The sequence below is a fragment of the Hakea prostrata genome, chromosome 7 (genome assembly GCF_041222555.1).
Source record: "Hakea prostrata isolate BN-2017 chromosome 7, UWA_Hpros_2, whole genome shotgun sequence".
NCBI classification, from domain to species: Eukaryota; Viridiplantae; Streptophyta; class Magnoliopsida; order Proteales; family Proteaceae; genus Hakea; species Hakea prostrata.
In genome coordinates, this window is record NC_142606.1 from 64,806,792 (window position 1) to 64,820,978 (window position 14,187).

At 37.6% G+C, this 14,187-nt stretch overlaps 1 protein-coding gene across 1 annotated transcript; it reads right to left on the minus strand.

The window, feature by feature from the left end:
* Window positions 1–8,709: 8,709 nt before the first annotated feature.
* Window positions 8,710–12,199, minus strand: IDD11 (indeterminate(ID)-domain 11). Its single transcript, XM_089163362.1, has 3 exons — window positions 11,431–12,199; window positions 10,929–11,325; window positions 8,710–10,544 (listed from the first exon to the last, which is right to left on the minus strand). The coding sequence occupies exons 1-3, from the start codon at window positions 11,627–11,629 to the stop codon at window positions 9,560–9,562; spliced, it is 1,581 nt and encodes a 526-aa protein (XP_089019488.1). The 5' UTR covers window positions 11,630–12,199; the 3' UTR covers window positions 8,710–9,559.
* Between the last annotated feature and the right edge of the window lie 1,988 nt (window positions 12,200–14,187).

Sequence of the window (14,187 nt, forward strand, 5' to 3'; positions counted from 1 at the left end):
ACCAAGTAGGAGATTGTTGAGTATGGCTCGTGCTTCACATTGTGTCACAGACGGACACGGGGTCCCACTCCTCGATGTGCGGGCGGGTATCTTGTATTTTGTGGGTCATGTAATTATAGTTTTAGTTGTATTTGTAATTGAAACAAGGTTTGGGTCAATTACTAGTATTGGGTTAAAGTTGTAACTATATTTGGATTAGGGTTTTAGGTTTCCCTATTTGGGATAACCTAGGAAGAGAGAGGGAAAAAAAAAAAAAGAAGAAGAAGAAGGAAAGGGTAATACTTTGTGGGTGTGAGAGTGGTACGTGTGAGGTTTTTTGAAATAGTGAAACTTCTTTTCTCTCTGGTGGAGGTAGGTAGGATTTTGCCAAATCATCCTAAATTCATCTTGTGTTTTTTGCTTGTGTTCTTCTCTATTTGTGGTTGTGCATCCGTTATCCGGCCCCAACAAAGCCCCATGGGTTTTCTTGTATAGAGATAAGAAATATGCATTTAAAGTTGCATCAAGTCTTATAGATGTTAATGGATGCAATATTGTTCCAAGTGGTCCAACGGCTAACTCTCCCAATCCTCATGGAGTGGAATTAGAATCCCAACTCTTCATATAATTGATCTTACATTCCCAAAATCTATTTGTCCAATGGGCGAGCTAGTTAATGAAATTAATATATAGTGGGGTCTTAGAGAGTATAAAGAACCTAATTAACTCGATCTGTGTAAAGCATATGACAAGTTAGAATGGGGTTTTATTGAGGAATGTTTGAACTTTTTGGGGTTTTAGGCAAAGTGGGTGAGGTGGATAATGCAATGCATCACAACCGTTACTTTTCAAATTAAAGTTAATGGTCAATTATCGAAGCCAGTGGTTCCAACTCGGGGCATTCGACAGGGCTGCCCTCTCAGTCCATATATTTTCATTCTCTGTCATGAGGCTTTGTCTAGGAGATTAAATGCAAATATTGGTATCCCTAGGTTGCCAGGATTGCGAATATCTTGACATAGTCCTGTTATTAACCATCTTTTTTTCGCTGATGATTGTATGATTTTTTGTCCTGCAAGTGAATACAATGCTCATCATATAAATTTTATTCTTCAGGAATACATGCATGTTTCTGGACAGCATATTAATTCAATGAAATCTTCTGTGGTGTTTAGTAAAGGTACAATTTTGAATGTTCGGAGAGCTATCACTTCTATTCTTCAAATTGCTGAGGTGAATTCCCATGGTACATATCTAGGTTTACCATCTACTTTTGGTAAATCTAAAACTCAAGTGTTTGCTTCTTTTCGGGAAAGAATGGCTAAAAAGTTGGCATGTTGGAAAGGTAAGCTATTATCAAGTGCTGGTAAGGAAATTCTAATTAAAGCAGTTGCTCAAGCTCTTCCAACTTATGCAATGTCTAATTTTTTATTCCCAAAACAGGTAACAAATGGATTATCACAAAATTCGACTTTTTTGGTAGGGCAAGGGCTCTCAAAAGGGTATTTCTTGGGTATCATGGGAGAAGCTCTGTAACTCAAAAAAGCATGGTGGTTTAGGGTTTCGTGATCTCTATTTTTTCAATAGAGCTTTATTAGCCAAACAAGCCTGGAGATTACTTCAGAATCCTAGTTCATTGTGGGCCAAGGTTATTAAATCTAAATATTTTCCTAATGATGATTTTCTTGATGCTAGGTGTGCGAAGGGCTGCTCTTGGGGTTGGTGGAGTTTACATGTTGGGAAAGAAGTTCTTAAAAAAGGTTTGATTCGAAGTATTGGTAATGGTTACTAAACAAAGGTATTTTCTGACCCTTGGATTCTTGAGTTACCTTTGAACCGTATTTGGAGAGTTCCACCCTCTGGTAGTCTTGTATGGGTTGGTGAATTAATACATTGGCCCTCAAGATCTTGGGATACCTTTAAATTGCGGCTTTGGTTTTCGGCGCCTGAGATTAGTGCAATTCTTAGGATTCCTATTTTATCTGAGATTGTGTAGGATAGATGGATGTGGAAGCATACTCGCACAGGTACTTTCACTGTTAGATCTGCTTATTTTATGGAGTTAAACGCCTCTTTGGGCTTATCTGCTAGAGGCACCACTTCCGTCTCTCTATCTTTTTGGTCTACACTTTGGAAAATTCATACGCTTCCTAAGATTAGACTGTTTCTCTAGAAAGTAGGTCATAATGCTTTACCTACAAATTTTCTTTTGTTCCAAAGAGGTGGTTGCTATACTCCTTTGTGTCTTTATTGCAAATGTGCCCCTGAATCAATTGTTCATATTTTATTTCATTGTCCTTCTGCAAAACTGTGTTGGAAGGTCTCTCCCCTTCGGTTGGATACAGATCTTTTCCATGGCCATGACATTGTGGACTGGTGGAACTTTATTGAATCACTCTTTCAACATTCTAGTAATTTAGATTGGGTACATACTATATGGAGTGTAGTTAGCTTGGTTAATTTGGAAGGCCAGGAATGTTTATCTATTTGAAGGGCGTGAACCCAGCATTAATACTTTTCTTTGGTATCTAAATGGTTTGTTGCAGGATATTAGTGGTCACTTTATTGAGGATGTTTCTAAATCGGCCACAACTGAAGTGTTGGATCCTCCTATGATGATTGTTTCATCAGGTGTATAATTTAATAATGTGTATCCACAAACGACAAATGTTGATGATATCAATTTTTTTCATGTATTACTCAGATGGTTCATGGGACTCCACAACTTCTCGTAGTGGTCGTGGAGGGATTATCAAGACATCCTCTGGATCATTTATCGCTGCTCGTATGAAAGCAAGTTGGGCTTTATCTGCACCGCAAACGGAGCTGGAAGCAATGTATGACATCCTTTAAATTGCTTCTAATATAGGGATAAAGAATATCAAGTTATTTTCTGATTGTCAAGCTGTGGTTTCCAATTTACATGGTGCTTTTTAGTACTTTGGATTGGAATTGTTCAAACTTATTTCAGCTCATTAAGAACTTTTTGTTGGGATTTGACACTTGTGTAGTATTACATATTTCGCGAGCAGACAATGTTTCTGCCGATTTGTTAGCTAGAGGTGCTCGTTATTTGGGTATGTCTAAAGTTTGGTGGATGTAGCCACCACGATGTCTTGATCCTTTGTACTATGTTCCTACTGGGAGGATTTCCGCGGACTTGTTTCTGTGAATGAATTTCTTTTTTTGTGTTTGGCCAAAAAAAAAACTAAGCTCACACAGCTCCCCATGGGATTACTACAAATTACAATGGAAATATCATGTGATAATACTGTGTCCAGCTGCTAGACACTGCTTATTGTGAAAAAAATGATAAGGAAATATCTGGACACTGCAAGATGATATAAGAAGTCATGCCTTTTTTGGTATCCTCCCTCTGAGTCGTCTAATCACTTGTACTGCCAAGTATATATGTCAAAGCTACACATTAAAAATGTATACAGATTAGTTGTTTGGAATTATCAATAAACCATTGTCTATTTTAATAAATGATTTGCCATTATCACTTCAACGGATCTATGCACTATTTGTTTTCTCTCTTCCAGATCCACAATCCTAACTCCAATTGTCAGAACAATTACAAAGAGAAATGGAATAAAAATAAATAAATAAATAAAAACACAATTCATGATCTCTAATACCAAAGGAGCATCCCTTCGATTAATCCATCTAAGCTTTCTTTGTTCTCCTTGCACCTTTCCTTTCCATCCTGGATCTTTGCATACCTTCGCCAACAATCCACCAAACTTTGCTTTGATATCACGTATTGGGGTCAGATATACAACCATTAAGAAGAACACAAAAAAACACTCAAGAAATTTAATGTAGTTCAACAAGATTGCCTCTGCCCACCCAAGAGAAAAGAAGTTCACTATTCTTGAAAAACCTCACCACTCTCTTACCTTACTAAATGTTACCCTTTGCTTGCCTCCTCATATCTGAGTTATCCCACTAAGACTATTTGGAAGGAAATCCAAAACCCTAATCCTCATACAGTTAAAATTCTAGCCCTTTACAATCAAACTATAATTATATGTACTTGCATTATAGAGGACACCTAAACCAATCACCTATGATTATGTAATTTCTTTCTTTTTTTACCAAACAAATTTCTCCATTTTCACATTTAGTTGTATAGTTTTGCTAGCCAACACTTTCTACCTAGGGTTTGACTCTTTAATGGGTTTTCAAAGAAAACTAATCATCTGTCCTCTCGTATGTGTGTCTTGTTTCTTGTTTTCTTTTTTTCATATAAATGTACCTATATTCTTCTTTTAGTTATATGAACTCGCATAATAGAAGACACCTAAGCCAATCACCAATGACTATGTAATTTCTTTGTTTTTTAACCTTGTCCCCCCCCCCCCCCCTAAATTTTTTTCTTTCTCCATTTCCACATTTCCACATTTTAGTTGTATAGTTTTGTTAACCAACACTTTCTACCTAGGGTATGATTCTTTAATGGGTTTTCTGAGAAAAGTAATCATCCCTCCTCTCGTGTGTCTCTCTTGTTTCTTGTTTTCTTTTTCTTTTTTTCCTATAAACGTACATTCTTTCTTGTCTCGCAACACCCCCATCTATAACCTAAATAATTTTTTCAATCCCCAATGCTGTCGACATTGACTCCTTGGAATTTTCCAGAACAATTGCCAATAACTTTTGTGTCTGAATAATTTCTTTATTGATTAATTAATATATGACCAACACTTTTTGAGAATGATTAGCAAAGTTAGAAAATTAAAGAATACTAGAGGAGAGAGAAGCTCTAGATAATTCGGAGGTGCCAAGGGAGTTTGCTTTTCTTCACTTGAAGCCCCTGGAAGAGGCTACTAATGGAGGTTGTAACATTGTGGGAAGGGATAAATCGTATGCAAGTGTGGTGGGGAGTTTGAAGATGCTTGAGGTCGACTCCCTCCCATATCCTATGCAAATTGGTTCATATTGCACAGATTCTAATCCCGCAACAAGAATATGAACTTCAACGAAACAACTTTTGCTTCTCCCTTATTGGACGAGCAAACTTTCGATTTACTACCATGGACAAAGTGCAAGATCTCGTGAGGAAATCCTGCAAGTTGAATCATGAGGTGATCTTACACTCTCTAGGGAAAGGGTTTGTCATCTTTCAATTCGGTTGGGAGGTTGACATGTCGAAGGTGTGGAGGAGGGGATTGTGGAAGGTTGGCAATCAATTTAATTTGATTTTAGAGGTGGTGTCCGGAATTTAATATTCATTCTCCTGGACCAATTGCCAAACTTGTGTGGGTTCGTTTTCTGGACTTGCCTCTTGAGTATTGGTATGAGAAAGTTCTTCTTTCAATTGCTAAGACTGTAGGGAGACCTGTCTCTCTTGATATAAGAACTCACCAAATTTCCATTAGTCATTATGCTAGAATTTTGGTTGAGTTAGAGATCATGTGCAAGAGGTTTAGATCGAACGTCTTGAACTAGGTTCTAAGCGAGTTTCTAGCTTTTTGCAGAATTTTGTTTACGAAGATGGAATCCAGAAATGTTCCTTTTTTTTCGTGTCAATCGGGAAGGTCACCTTGGGTAGTACTATAAAGCAAAATCGAAGGTTGATGATTCTATAAAGCAAGTTCAGTCTCCAATGGAGAAGGTTGCAAATACTAGTCAAAATGGGAGTCTGCATGAGGTTGTGGGGGGAGAAGAGTCCTTCCTCTCTCCAAAATCAAATTCGAGTTGCCCTAGAGGATGCTAGTTTGGTGGATTCTCTTGTAACCAATCAGGTTTCAGATAATTCTAACTCGAATCTGTAGATTCCTACTCAAGAGGAGGTCGAATCTAGTGAGGATATGGATCCGTTTCAAAGTTAAAAAACTTAGTTGCAGTTGAAAACGTTAGCAGAGAAGGTGGTAAGAGTCCAACCTTGATGAGGGATCCCAACCCTCTCAAACGTTGGTAGAGGTGGGGCCAGTGAGGGAGAGAGAAGGTAGAGACATGGTAGAGGTGTTTCAAAATTTGGATTCAAACTTCACGTTGACGAGGTACGGCCCAATGAGGTCAAATTCAAATTCAAATGAGGTGTTTTTTTTTTTTTTTGGAAAAGAGCCACCCTCGCTCCCGGGTCCCCAAACGTTCGGCGGGCCCGGCGATCGCCCAGTTAGATTCACGGACGTGGTGCCAACCCGGGGAAATTTTGGTTGGTTGTTTGGAAAAAAAAAAAAAAAAGTGGGGGGGGGGGGGGGGGGGGGGGGGGATTCCGTAACAATTCAAATGAGGTGTTGGTTGAGAGAAAGGCTCCAAGTGCATAACAAATGAAGGATTTCAAATCTCATAGTTTGAATTCGAATGAGGTGTCATCTAAGGAAGTTGTGAGGCCTACAAGTACACAATTGCAGAGGAATTCTAAAGACCTAGGTTCCTTGAGGAATAGGATTTTGATTCAATCACAATCTTGTGAGCAGAGAGCTGCTTCTATGGGTCCCAATGCAACAACCAAAATTGGTAATGAGGAGGTGGGGCCTACCCAAAACGTGGTGAGGAATGAGTCTCAAGATCCATTGGATTAGAATGTTCCGAATCCACGGTATAGAAAAAGAGGTGGTAGAGGGGGAGTCGGATCCGAACCTGGTTGGGTTGCGCATGGGTCTTCTTTGGAGGACCACAACAAACTAGTGGAAGGAGGCTTGAGTCGTCGGAAATTTGGCCGTCCAAGAAAAATTCAAAAACCCAACAAGGAGCTGTTGCAAAAAAATAATTTTCAAAGAGCAAAGCAAAGCAAAGGATTGTTGCACAATGGGACTCTTTGCAAAAGGAGAAACAAGTATCATCAACTCTGGTAGAAGAGGTGCATCTAGTGGATTCATTGATGCTGTGTAAAGAAAATCCAAGAGCTTTAAGTCATCCCGCTGTGAATGATAGGTCGTTGCAATAAATCATTTCTCTCTGAGGATTTGGCAAAAATAATCCTTTTTTGAAATAGTCTGACTGGGTGTATTTGGGGCAAGTGTTATTGCAGGGTTTGAGTTGACTTTGTACCTTGGCTGAAGAGAGGGGGTTCTTTGACTCCAATGAGCATACACTTGTAATCTTTTTAGTTTTAATACAAATGACCCTTTTAACAAAGAAATTATTCCAATTGGATGGGTACAAAAATGTTGTGTTGTGTTGCCTGTTTCTTCTTCATCTTAAGAATAAAATAATCAAAAAAATTTACCAAAAATAATAAGACAATCAAATCAAAAAGTCCGTCATGAACATAACCTTCAGGGAACAACTCATCCTATAACTATGTAATTTTTTCGTTTGTTTTTATCATTCCCATTTTAGTTGTATAGTTTTATTTCTATAAAAAAGAGAAGTTGTATAGTTTTTACTAACCAACACTGCCTATCCAGGGTTTGACTCTTCAATGGGTTTTCTGGGAAAAGCATCATCTCTCTCCTCTCTTGTTTTGCTTTTGGTCAGAAGAAATTCAAAGGAAAGGGATGATGGGATTTTCGTCTTTTCTCAGTGAAAGGTACAAAGGGTAGATCCCCATAAATGCAAAGAAAAGGTTGACCATCACCCCTACTACTATAGAACAGATATAACCGATCCTCCTCGGGATCGAATCCTACTTTCACCCAGGCAAGGTGTGTCAAAATCAAATACCATCTCCTGCTTTTTCATTAAAATAAGCGGAATAGCATGCATCTGTCTGCTGCTGCCTAATGCTTCTATGCTCACATTTCTGATTTTAAGAATCTTTCATCGGAGCATCCTATGCTCTTTAAGAATGCTACCCAAGCCAGTAACAAGTATACTCTCAACTATCTATTGGTACGGTATCAACTTTGAATGCCGAGAATCACAACCCGTATCGTACCGAATTTAAACTGTACGGTACGGTACGGTTTCGATATTTACAAAAACGATTTGGTACGGTTTAGGTATTAAATCAGTACAGAAAAACGATTTCAACACGATATCTAGTACGGTACAATGTTGGTACGAATGAACTTATGCCACTTTTGTTATTAGTTCATTAAGATCCTAATGAAATTGTGATCATCCAATCAATATAATTTGAAAGCAAATAAATATAATTAATAGAAATAAAACAAGTAAATCTAAGTAGATGAGTGAATGATGAAATGAAAAATTGAAATAGGGAATTAGGGATAGGGAAAAGGTAAAGTGTTTTAATTGTAAAAATACAATTTATATTTCTTAATTTGGTACAGTACCAATTTGGTACGGTTTCGGTACATACCGTACCGAATTTTGAAAGGTACAGTACGGTAAGGTTTTAGACAGGCGCGGTTTGGTACGGTTAAATGGTTTTAGTACACAATTGACACCCTTAATCTACGGGTATAAATGGATGACCAAAATTCGCTTTCGAATTTGCATCTGTATTCGTCTAGGGGTATTTGAATCCGTTCGATAAAATATCCTATTAAGCTACTTACTTGGATTTGTTTTTCTTATTTTTATATATTTTTCACTTGAGATATGTGACTATTAATTTTTTTAGATTTTCTATTAAAATAACTATCATAGTTGCTAAATTTTTTATTTTCAAGCCTAGCCCTCACAAATAAAATGGTAAAGATGTCAATAGATAGTCGAAAACTTGTATTTAGTTTATATTGATATCAATTTAGAATAATATACTTAAGTAAATAACTATCTGATTATTATCTGAATTTGATTGAATCGGTCAAAAAAAACCAATAGGATATTATCCAAATCTGTCAGAATATAATAGAATGTGGATATGGTATTATCAGATCTGAATTTGGTCCATTTACACCCGGAATTTTAATTGTATCTTATTTCTAGGCGTTTAAGAAAGTAAAATTTGTCATAATTTGATTATCAATATATTGGGGTTGGGAAGATTGATTTTAGGTAAGTAAGAAATTTGAAATCTCAGTGCATGCAAATTATCCAACAAAACCATTGAGCAGTTGGGTATTTTGGGCGACTGTTTCAATGGAAGTGAAGTGAAATAATCAATTAGAATTCTCTTTGAAAATTATTTTTTCATATGGTTTAACTTGGGAATTTTGTAGTGGAGATCCTCTCCACCTAGCTTGGTCCTCCGCCCACATGGTACAGGATCCGCGCACTGGTTCTGCGTGACATGGACAGATCCTATAAGTGTGGGGTCACGCTCATGTGGAATGTGGTCAGACAGGGTGGAGAGGATTTCGACTTGAGAATCATGTGTAACGTGGTCCAAATGATCCTGTGGTCCTGATTACTGCCTCTCTGTACCACAATGTATTGGATCCTCATACTGTCACAGAAAGCAAATCTTTCAAAAAAAAGCTAGGAGTTTAACCACCGAGATACATAGATCTAGAATCTTAGGGTTTCTCCCTGCTAGCTGTTTTCTTATGATATACATGTAGCCATTAATGAATTACAGAAATTTGTTTTTTTATTTCTAAAAAAACAAAGAATTGCAGAGATGAAATAATTAACAAAAAAACAAGAGAGAGAGAGAGAGAGAGGAGCATAACTATTAGGTTTATATATAAGGTTTGCCCTTGGGGAAGACCAAAAAGAGAGAATAAATGTCGAGGAAGAAGAAAGGAAGAAAAGGACATATAAATGAAGCATTTAGAGGCTAACCTTGCCATTGTCGTGGAGAAGAACTCAAGCAGTGATCAAACTCTGCTATACTGAAAATGTCGCTATGAGATAGGGTTCTAAGACCCAAGAAATCTCTTGTCAAGCCATGATCAGCTCCACCACCACTTTCATCAGGTCTACCATGATGGGTACTCAACGTTGTTCTTGTATTTGAGTTTGATATAGATTCATGTTCATTAAGGTTTCTGTCCCTCTTTGAAGCCAATATCCCACCAAAGCCATCTCCGAAGGAAGACTCATCTAGCCCACTTGCAGAAGAGAAAGAACGCATCATGTCTTGAAGTCGAGAAGGAGCTCCTTCTACATTCCCAGTTGTGTTTGCAGATACGTGGTCAATTAGACCAGAAGCAACACCACCAGATTTGTCTGGGAAAGGACCCAATCCATAAACGAACCCACTTTCCATCTCTTCACGTGAAGACAAGCCCTTAAAACCAGTTGTCGAAACTCCAGACATGTGAACTTGGTGGGGTACAGGAGGAGCAGAAGAAGACGATGAAGGTTTACTCATTGTTGAACCCATGTGAGCCGCTTTCTGTAGCAATGCCGTAGCAGACATGTGTGGGGAAAGTGAAGGATGGTAATGTGAGAGTGAAGGGCCAAGGGTAGGATTAGGGTTTCCACGATGGATTGAAGGTTGTTCTAACCTCGTAGAGAACACTGACGATGAGAGGTCAACAGGTGGTGGTGGACCTGGGCCAGCTGCTAAGGCTGATGAAGAAGATATCCATGGAGGTATATCTTGTCTAAGATTGAAATGTGGTTGAAGTTGCTGCTCTCTTTTCATGGAGAATGATTGAAGATCATGAGCAATGAATTGAGGTTGCTGCATATTTATGTGTGATGTTGAAGAATGACCAGGTTGAAAGGAAAGAAGTGGGTCTACAGTTGTTGCTGCTCTTGCACTCTCTTGTGCCAAAGCATCACAGAAAGCTCTGTGAGTGATGAAACTATCCCTTCTGCAACCAGAAACAAACAAACACAAAAAACCAAGGAAAAGCAGACCATCACAAACAGATAATTAAAACAGTACTGAAAGAAGTATTCTCTCTGTTTTTGTTCCACACTTTCTATTTCGAGGCTATTTTTTTTCAGTGGACAAAAGGCATTTTAATTAAGATTAAAGATTCCTATGGCTTGCCAGTAGCCACACACACTATCTCTTTTTCTGTGAGACTGAAACTCAGAGCTAGCTTGGTAGAGTTCTTCCATTGAATAAGCTGCCAATGCAATTTAACAAATTAAATACTTTAAATTACTGGTATTGCGGTATGGTCTTCAAAGTAAAACGAAAAAGATAAACAATATAGAATTCCATCGAGTTGATCTGTTTGTCTAATTACCTTGAGAAAAGGGTTCCACAATCACATCTGTACTCTCTTGTGCCACAAGTCTTGGAGTGAGCTTTCCAATCGGATTGAACTGCGTAACGCTTAGAACACTTGTCACATTTCCACTTCTTCTCCCCATGCTTTCTGCAAAAGTGCTTCTTGATACCTGTGAGGTCACCAAGAGCCCTTGAAGGGTCATGATGCACGCATGTAGTTTCTGGGCATACATATACTCTCTTCCTTATCTCTTTGCTTGTTCTTTGCTTTAACTTCCATGGAAGATTATGTCCTCTCCTGTGCAGTTGAAGGTTCTGGTCTCTTTGGAATCCTTTGTTACAAATCTCACAGACGAACCGATTTGTGGCCATTAGAGTCTTAGGAGATAAAGCTATCACTTCTGCATCTGGGTCTGATTCAAGATCCCAACAAAAAAATTGGAATTAAATGAAAAAGAATAAAAAAAATAATCAAACTGAATTGATCGAAATTGAGTTTTAGTAATTAATTTTGAGACCTGGTTTGCCGGGTAGATTTCTCTTCTTCTTCACCACTGGAGTTTGATTTGATGAAGGAAAGGACCGTTCTGGGTACATGGCACCTGTTTCAGTTCTGTTGCCAGAAGAAACACTCGCTTCTCCAGAAGCAGTTGTCAAATTAGACATGTTCTCCTCCACAACTGAGTGTTGTTGGATCACTAACCCCTTGGTCATCATCTTACATGCAAGTCCTAGGGTTTGGAATGATAATAGATGCTAATCTACTCTACTGTTGAGTCACGGATCTTGTATTACTTTCTCCATAAACTTCTTAGATCAGAAAGAAAACACCAATTGCATAGAGGCTATTACTCGAAAGAGAGGTAAACTACAAGCTTAAACTTATAATTTTTGTTTCTCATCTAAAGTTCTGGACAAAACTCATCTGTCTTTAGCTGTCTAGCTAGTGATAATCTCTTGTCTGTTCTGCTCCAAACCCAAGAGATGTATTAGTTTTCTCCAGGAAATAAATAGAAGAAAAAGTTCAAAGAAAGAAGAGAGCGAAGAGGAACTGCATCAAACCCTTACAGCGGGCCATTATTTCTTCTTCTTCGTGTTTCAGCAGCTGCAGCAACCTCGTTTTGGTCATTGCAAGAAAAACCAAAAAGCACCAGACCCCTCCAGTTTCAAGAACATCAAATAAATGAGAGACCGATAATGGAAATTGCAAAATCTGTAAGGGGAGAGAGAGAGAGAGAGATGTGGACGAGAAGGGATCTGTCTGTAATCCTCCACCCTTCAAAACCATACCCCAAAACCACTGCCCAAGACAATCCAATAAGTTGATCTGACATCCCACTTTCTGTCTTTTCCTTTGTTCCCTAAAAAAATCTCTACTTTTTTAATTTAATATATATATTTTCAATGTACACAACATAATGTTCAAATCTTATATTAAATTGCACCAAAAAAAAAATCTTATATTAATCAAACCATCTTTCCCCTCCCTTACAAAGTAGCGAAAAAGTAACCAAGTAAAAGGGTAGTATGATTTGCTGAGCTTTAAGAGGAAGTGAAAATTGATTAACAGTTGATTAATTTATTTCCCATCGTGGGAGAAGGGTTAAAGTGATCCTCCTTCATCAACTTTCTGCATTTACAGCAACATCGATTCATTGATTGAATTCAGAAGACATGCACATGGATAACAGTTCTGATTATCCTTTTTACCTCTTGGCTTGATATTCTCATGAACATCTTACTGAATTAATAAGATTCTGTTAGCAATAGTAACTGTGTATTTTGTCATATTGTGATGTGTATATTGTGGATAGAAGGTGAGAGTGAAATCACCGGATAATACTTACAAGAAGATATTAGAAGATTTACAAATGATAATCTATTGATGCATGCAATGCAAAAAATTATAAAGGGGCCTAGGAGATGGTAAATGCATGATTGTAGGTATGTATGCCATCTCAAATCCTTCCTCTATGAAAAAAAAAAAAAAAAAAAGGGACCCTTGATCTACATCCCTACCTTCCTCAGGTTCCATTTTGGATTTTCGAAAATATTAAAAAAAAACTAGAAAGTTGGAGGAGAAAATCTTACCATGAAAAATCTTTCTTTATTTCACAAGAGAGAAGTTACAAGCAAGCACGCCCATTACAAGGAGAAAGCACCATTCGTAGTTTCTTTAGGAGTCTTCAAAGATATGTCTCAAGAATTAGAGTGCATCATTTACATTCATTGAATCTATTTATAGGCAATAGAACTCAACTTGCCTTCAAAGTGCCCTATTACACTTGTCAACATATTACATACAAATAGTAAAACAAATGACTAAAATGACACATTTATTATTTTTTTCAGGGGACAATATTGTCATTGGTTCTTTACTAATATTTACACAGTTGTCCTTGAAAATGTCACATCAATTATTTGCAAAGATTTTTTCATGTGGCATCTTCTACGCATGTAGATGTGGAGAGCATATGATCTATTAAGAATCGTAGATTCGGAATTTCTTCTAGAACCGTCTTGTGGCATTCCACATAGCATGAGATTACTGTTTTCCACAATGGTATGGTTTAAAAATAATTAACTCATATTTTATAGCTAGGGTTTTTTCCGGACATGCTTATTACCCATAGCATGTTCAAGTGAGACAAACATTATATTTTATAACTTGTGTTCTAGGTTAGCCGAGTTTTGTATTAGCCTGACCTAATTTACCGAATATTTTACATGCTTGGTATTAGCATAAATCATGTTATAGCCTGGATCAAGGGTTAAGGACAATTATATGACTTTACATGGTTGTCCTATGAACCATATGGTTCTTTATGGATTTGGCCAAAATCCTTGTGGTTTTGTTAAGGTCCACGAAAACCATCCCTAAATTGAACTTCATTTGAGTGTGAAACAGATGATAAGGAATCATCCTATGATTGGAATCTACATATCAAGGAGATTTTTCTCCTTGTCTTTCCTTTTCCTTTCTCAAATTCAACATCTTCTAGAAGTGGCATAATGTGTGGTTGTGATGAGGTTTGTGGGTTTATGGGCTCACTACCGCTTCCTTGTAACTGGAGCATGTTTAGATTCTTCCTATGACTCCTTCTCTGAAATTCTAAAGGAACTGTGATGGTGCTAAAGTTGTATCTGTCTAGCAGCTTCCAGAAATATTCTGAAGTTGATGCTTTAACTTGTCAAGAGTCTACTCATGTTCTTTAATGTGTTTGCAGAGCTTTATTTTTTCTTGATGTATTTTGATTATGTGATATTTGGCTTGT

Coding starts and splice junctions, on each gene's coding strand:
- IDD11 (XM_089163362.1), bottom strand. CDS start 11,629: ATGATGACCAAGGGGTTAGTGATCCAACAACACTCAGTTGTGGAGGAG. Junction 11,326..11,430: donor AAATCTACCCGGCAAACCAG/GTCTCAAAATTA, acceptor ATCTTGAATCAG/ACCCAGATGCAGAAGTGATA. Junction 10,545..10,928: donor TGTGGAACCCTTTTCTCAAG/GTAATTAGACAA, acceptor TTCTGGTTGCAG/AAGGGATAGTTTCATCACTC.